Here is a 7,493-nt window from a genome sequence, read left to right on the forward strand (position 1 = left end):
TGCTGGATCGGAGCCTAAAGATCAGGATGCACCAGTTTCCCTGGCCCAACTAATGGAGATCCTTCAGCCTCTCATCAAAGGTGCCTCTTCCTCATCTGAAGCTTCAACCGGCGCAGCAGCCTCATCTTTTTCTGATTTAGGTAAAATTTCTTGGCTTCTTGACTCTGGTGCATCTTTTCATATGACCCCAAATAATCAAAGTCTATCCAAATGTGTTAAAAATAAAACAAGTGTGTCAAAGGTCTTTACTGCTGATGGGACTTCTCTTGAAATAGAAGGAATAGGAAATTTTGAAAAAATTTATAAAACAAAAAATTTTTTTATTCCAGAAATTAGACATGTTCCCAAATTAAATTTAAATCTTTTATCTGTATCTCAAATTTCTGATTATGGGTGTAATATTTCTTTTTCTTCTCATGGTTGTTGGGTACAGGATCGCCAGTCAGGCAAGCTGATTGGGGAAGGCCATAGAGAAGGAGGACTCTATTACATGGATTTTTTGGAAATGTCGAAAAAAGCTTTTTGTTATAATATTCAAAAAATAGAATTGGAACTGTGGCATAAGAGACTTGGTCACCCACATATAGCCAAAATCCAACATTTTCCAAATCTAGGGAAATTTTGTAACTCTGAATCATTTGATTGTAAAGATTGTATTCTCGGCAAAATGAAAAGATTACCATTTCAGAATAGAACCTTTTTCTCTTCAAGACCACTTGAATTAATACACTCGGATGTTTGGGGTCCTGCACCAGTAATTTCTAAAGGAGGATTTGTTTACTATGTTATTTTTGTCGATGATTTCTCCCGACATACGTGGATGTACTTTCTCAAACATAAGTCTGAAGTATTTTCATACTTTCAAATTTTTCATAATATGGTTAAAAACAAATTTCAAAATGATATTACTATTTTTCGCACAGATTCAGGGGGAGAGTTTTTATCCACAGATTTTCAAAATTATCTTAAATTGCATGGCATCACACATCAAAGATCTTGTCCTTATACACCTCAACAAAATGGACTGGCAGAACGAAAACATCGTCATATTATAGAAACCACTAGAACTTTATTAATAGCAAATCAAGTCCCTAAAGACTTTTGGGCAGAAGCTGCCTTAACTGCCACCTATCTCATTAATAGGATGCCATCTTCTTCGTTACAAAATATCACTCTCATTGAAAAACTTATGAACATTTCTCCAGACTACTCTAGATTAAGAATATTTGGGTGCAAATGTTTCATATTTACTGACAAAAATGATAAACTTTCCCCTCGTGCGATTCCCTGTGCCTTTTTAGGATATGCTGAAAACCAGAAAGGTTATAGATGTTTTGACTTCAAAAATAATAAACTATATGTGTCTAGAAATGTTTCCTTTCTTGAAAAGGAGAGCTTCTTTGATTTTAGAAAATTAAAAGACGTCACTGAGTACTCCTTTTTGCTAGATCTAACATCAACATCTGATGAATATGACCTTGATTGTAACTTTGATGATGATCAAAGAATTATTGATCTTAATGTTGAAAATGAAGAAGTTCATAGAAATACTAGTATTCAATATTCCGGGCGACAAGAGTCTAATACTCCATGTGCACTTGAGAAATATTCTAACATTCCAACTAGACAATCATCCCGAATCTCGAGGCCTCCAGAAAAGTTTGTATCATACGAGTCTTTCTCACCCACATATAGGGCAGTTATTGCATTAATTCACTCATATGAAGAACCATCCACATATTTTCAAGCAAAAAATGATATCAAATGGATAGAAGCCATGAAAGCTGAATTAGATGCACTTGAAAAGGCTTCTACATGGAATATTCAAGATCTTCCTCCAGGGAAGAAAACTATAGGATGTCGATGGGTTTATAAAATTAAAACCAAGAGTGATGGTACTCTTGAAAGATATAAAGCCCGTTTAGTAGCCAAAGGTTATGCCCAAGAATATGAGATTGATTATGAAGAAACCTTTGCTCCGGTGGCTCGTATGACTACTGTCCGAACCTTAATTGCCTTAGCTTCTATCAAAAAATGGTCTATTTTTCAAATGGATGTCAAAAATGCTTTTTTAAATGGAAAGCTAGTTGAAGAAGTATATATGGAACCCCCTCCTGGTCTAAGTATTCCTAAGGGTAAAGTCCTTCGCTTAGAAAAAGCTCTTTATGGACTTAAACAAGCACCAAAAGCTTAGTATGATAGGTTTAGTCGTGTTATGATTGATATTGGTTTTCAATTCTGTTTAACTGACACTGCTTTGTTTATTAAGAATTCTGATGCAGGGATCATTGTGCTTCTTCTCTATGTGGATGATATGATCATCACCGGAAGCGATAAACAGGGAGTTGAAACAATCAAAACACTTCTTAAATCTCATTTTGAAATGACTGATTTGGGCTTGTTGAGATATTTTTTAGGCATTGAAGTTGCTTATTCTCCTAGAGGATATTTATTATCTCAGACTAAATTTGCTTTTGATATTGTTTTCAGGTCTGGTATTACTGATGATAAGAAAGTTGACACTCCAGAAGTTGTTAATGTTAAAATGAAGATTGATGATGGAGAACTTCTTTCAGACCCTACTCCTTACAGACAGCTTGTCGGGGCACTTTCCTATCTATCCATTACCAGACCAGATATAGCACATGCTGTTCATACAGCAAGTCAATTTCAACATGCTCCTACTTCTGTTCATATGGGAGCAGTCATGCGTATTATCAGATACATCAAGTCCTCTCTTTCACGAGGACTTTTCTTATCTTCCTCCTCTTCTCTTGATTTAATTGCATATACTGATGCTGATTGGGGAGGTGATCCCAATAACAGACACTCAACCACTGGCTTTTGTGTCTTTTTAGGGGAATCATTAATCTCGTGGAGGTGTAAAAAGCAGCAGAAGGTATCTCTCTCATCCACCGAAGCTGAATACAGAGCCATGGCAACCACGACCATGGAAGTAGTTTGGCTCCGACGACTGCTTGCTGACATGGGAGTTGAAGCAACAAAGGCTTCACAAATGTGTTGTGACAACAAAAGTGCGATCTACATTGCCAGTAACAGAACATTCCACGAACGCACCAAACACATCGAAATGGATTGTCACTACGTCAGAGAGGAATATCTACACGGGATAATTGATCTGCCATATGTCACTTCAGAATATCAGTTAGCAGACTTCTTTACAAAGCCTCTCGCTGCTCCCCGATTTCACTTTCTCTTAGACAAACTTTCGCTCATTGTACCGTAAGTTTGAGGGGGAGTGTTAAAATGTAAAACTGTACATATATGTATATATAATAATATTATATTATTATATATATATATAAATACATTTTTAATTTCTTTCTTTTCTGTATTTTTTTCCTTTATTTTTATTTTTTGTCTTTATGTCATCTAGTTCAGTTTGAACTAGAATGACTGTTGCTAGTCAAGTCCTGTCCAGACTTGACTAGCAATAGAGCTGTTGGACTGACACAGTCCAACAGCTCTTAATAGAGCTGTTGGACTGTGCCCAACAGCTCTATTGAGTCCTCTTTCAGCTGTGTATATAAAGGGGTGCAGCCCCTCTTGTATTTTACTTCAATGCTTCTTAAGCAATTGGTTTTTCATATCAATAAAGAATACATTTTTATTTTTATTTTGTTTCCAGTTATACCCTTTTTAAGGGTTATGCTTTAGTGTCATTCTTGACACTTGCTCTTGTTAATCAAAGCTCGTGTTTCGAAGATCCCCATTTCATTTCACCAGTGTGCAGCAAGACAACACCCCTATGTGCAACAGCAGACCAACGACTCCAACCCACAAGGATGGAAGCACTTTCGAGGGTGAAGTTTACTCAAACCGAGTCACCCCTGGTTTGTCCGGACCAGCAGCCTCCCGCCCTCTCTTGCTGCAACTCACAAACTTAGGGAATGATTTTGCGGACACGTTAGGGCTGCCAATTGAAGCACTGCAAGCACTCACATGCCTCCCATGCGATATGATTTTATGAGCAACATGTTTTGGTCTAGAACAAGGGATGAGCATGCTTAACATGCCACCCTGGATTTGACTGGGCCACTGAGTTGCACTTACCTTGACTTTGTTGCAACGGGTGCAACATATCAGAAGGTGGTATTTAACCCCGAAAGAAATCGACATCATGTGTGTCACTTGCTCGAGGGAGTTCCTATTATCATCTTGGAACTCTTTCCCTGCAGATCGCGAGCTAGGAGACAAGCTAAGCTCGTTACACATGGGGCCACAGATTGTTGCTCAAATGCATAAATGAAGATCTTTGACCTTAGTAGAGTGACTAAGTGGACCCACTTTGGAGGCAAAGTGATGCGGAGTATGGTGGTCTATTATAACCCAAATTTCCAAGAGACACCTTGGGATCCGTGCTCCAAATCCTAAACATCACCTCATGCTCATAGAGGGTGATTTCAGCTTGTGTATGGAGTCTATTATGATGACATGACAACTGATATAACTTCTCTAATGGGTGACAAGTCAGATATCCAGAGTCTAAGGTAGGAGAAGGGAAAACAAGACATGTGTCAAGCAGAGGAGGCAAGCCAATTAAAGAACGGGGTCCACCTAAGGGGCGTGTCATGCTGGAGAGTCCTAAGGGACGTCCCCTAGTCTAAAAGTTGATTCAAGTTAATTAATTATGGAATAGTCTTTAGTTGATTTGTTCTTTTGAGGAGTCCCTTTTAGAGAAGGAGTCTTATCAGGACTCTAGAGTCCTTAATTTTTATTTTTCAGTAAGAATCTTTATGCTTTAGGATAGGTTGATTGGATAGGGACTCTATCTCAAACCGCCCATCTATAAATAGAGGTATGAGGTTCTCTTTTATGAATTATTGAATAAGATATTGAAGTTTCTCAAGCTCTCTCTTTCTCCCTCTAGTCGTCCCCTTCTCTCTATGAATCTCTCTCTCTCTCTCTCCCCTTTTTCTTCTCTCCTTCCTCACGTTTCTCCCCCTCTCCTTTCTGTGATACATGTGAGGCCAGTCCCCCTAGGCAAGTCCTTCATCCATTCCAAGAGCCCAAGCCTTTCTTGTACACATATCTTCATTGTAGAGTGACCCCTACCTTGAAAATCGGCTCAAGATCCCTATCAGTTATGGTTCTGTTGATCACCCTTCCTTACGAGTGTGTCTCAGGTATTTATACTACTCTATGAACCTTTATCATATCTTAGGACCAGTCTCTAACCTTCTCTAAAGTCGTCTAAGCCGTCTAGACCAAGACCGCATCTGAAAGAGCATTGCAGTCCTGTTCTGTGGGATGTTTTGCTTCTTCTAATCTCCTGCACATACCCCGTCCATACCTGAACGTGTAGACCCCTTTAAGACCTCCCTAGACTTGTTACACAACCCTGAAACTGATCCCAGCCTTAACTAAGACCCTACCCATGTTTGGGATCCAAAATACCAAAATCGCACCATGTCAATTCGGCAGAGCGTGTAGTTTTTACAGTTGGAGCATCCCAACTGTCCAACGACTTATTTTAGTGATCCCTGGTCCTCCGACAACCTATCCTAACCTTGACACATGTCCCTAGGTGTCCAAGAAGCTATTTGTTCAATCCATATCAGATCTTAAATGAAACCCTTTCTCGATTAGCCTCTGGAGTCATTTTTCTCTTACTTGATTCCCTCGTTTCTACAAACCTTTTCCCAAAACCTTCACCACTGTTACCCCCGTAGTATCCAGTGAAATTCTGCACCCAGGTAAGTTCAGCCCAACTTCAATGGAACAAGAACCTTAGGTTCGATCATCTCACTTCAGTAAGACTCAGAATAGAGTACCCTTATGTTGCTAGCTAGGGGCTCCCTTCTTATCCAACTTTCAAACCCTCAAAACACTAACTTGAGGGCCTAACAGAATCTGAAAAATCCCTAACAAAATTCCAAAAGCAAGAGATACACCCATAGACCTAAATTAATAAAACTATAGTGCATCATAAATTCCATTTCAATTATAAGGATCGAGTTAAACCTTCCGCAACTCATCAAAGCTCAGCATTTCATGAAACCAGAAAAAGTCATGTTTCCACACCAGAACCCAGAATCAATTCTCATTAAAAAAAGTAACAATTTAATCCTTGCATCCACAAAGCTTCAAGATTTCACCAAAAAAAAATATACCCCAAAAGCAAACCTCAGAGAAAATCACAAAACCTAGCAAATTCGGCGCCAGAAATGAAGAAAGAAAATTCAATCCGGAAGCACCAAAAGGGACGAGAAATGGAAACCAGAACCTGGGTGGCCATGAGGAACGCCGTACGATCGGAAGGTCGGCTCGGCGTCGTAGATCGACCCCTGGAACTCCGTACCCTTCTTCGCGTTGAACCTCTCCCTGATCGACCCGGCCCACCTCCTGGCCTGGACGTGCATCCGCTCGTACCCTTCCCCTCTATACCACCCTTCCCTCTCCTCGCTCTGCAGATACTTTTCCCACGTCCGAAGGAACGCGTCCGGCAGCGACGACGACGATGACGACGGAGGAGGGGGCGGGAGGACGCCGACGAAGCCGGCGAAGGCGAAGTCGTGGTTTCCGCAGAGGAAGACGTGGGTCTGGCGCGGGTAGCGGGAGGGGAGGGAGACGAGGAAGTCGAGCACCCTGGAGGTGTCGGGCCCCCTGTCGCAGTAGTCCCCTAGGAAGACGACGAGGGCGCACTCGAACGATGAGGTGCCGACGGCCGCTTCCAGGTTCCGCCACAGCCTCTCCACCTTCCCCATGTACCCGTGGATGTCTCCGATCAGGAACACCGTCCTCCCCTTCTCCTTCTCCTCCTCCTCCGCCATGCCCTTCCCTCTGGCGTTGTAAGGCTCTGCTGTGCGTATCTATTGAGCTTGTTACCGTTGGAGTGATAAAGAGCGTGCCACAGTAAGAAACAAAGACGGTTCCTTTTGCTTGCTTTGTAAGATTTCCCAAGTCGAATCAGAAAAAGAAAAATCCTTTTCGTGTTCACGTCATATGCAGCGCCGTCGCATGGTGGGCATACAGCGACCTTCATGACAGCCATCCATAATTGGTGATTTTCTATATAGGCGTCGTGCTGTCTTATGTCTAGAAACTTTTTGAGATGGATGGTCATCAGCAGCAAACTTGCATGCTAAGCATGCTGCGCCGTTGCATAAAAAGGTTACTTCGGCAACTTTTTGTTCCAATTCTTTTGTTTACGGGTTAACTTTTGCTGCACTTGTGGTGAAGAGTAAAAAATTGTCACAATTTTATTTCTTTTGTAGTTTTTTTCGCACATTTGATCCCTCAGATGTGACCTGTGTTTCTTTGGTTTAGTATAAAACAACATTCGAGTCATGTTTGTTTTTTTGTGATGTATAAATAGGATTTTCTGGGGGTTGAAAAATCGACGGTCAACAATGTACTGAATTTTCAATCTTCAGAAAATCATGTTTTTAGGTTGAAGATACAATCCACAAATCCATACTGTTTTGACTATGTTGAACATATCCATAGGGTTAGATTTGCTCAAAATAACC

At 40.8% G+C, this 7,493-nt stretch overlaps 1 protein-coding gene across 1 annotated transcript in view; it reads right to left on the reverse strand.

Moving 5' to 3' along the window:
* Nucleotides 1–6,863, reverse strand: part of LOC149848506 (tyrosine-protein phosphatase RLPH2-like) — a 38,951-nt gene extending 32,088 nt beyond the window's left edge. The window contains exon 1 of the mRNA XM_089995785.1: nt 6,248–6,863. Within this exon, the coding sequence (XP_089851911.1) occupies nt 6,248–6,794 (547 nt within the window). The 5' untranslated portion in view covers nt 6,795–6,863. The remainder of the gene's footprint in view (nt 1–6,247) is intronic.
* Nucleotides 6,864–7,493: the final 630 nt, after the last annotated feature.

This window comes from Nuphar pumila, chromosome 1, assembly GCF_984573655.1.
Source record: "Nuphar pumila chromosome 1, dmNupPumi1.hap1.1, whole genome shotgun sequence".
In the NCBI taxonomy this organism is placed as follows: Eukaryota; Viridiplantae; Streptophyta; class Magnoliopsida; order Nymphaeales; family Nymphaeaceae; genus Nuphar; species Nuphar pumila.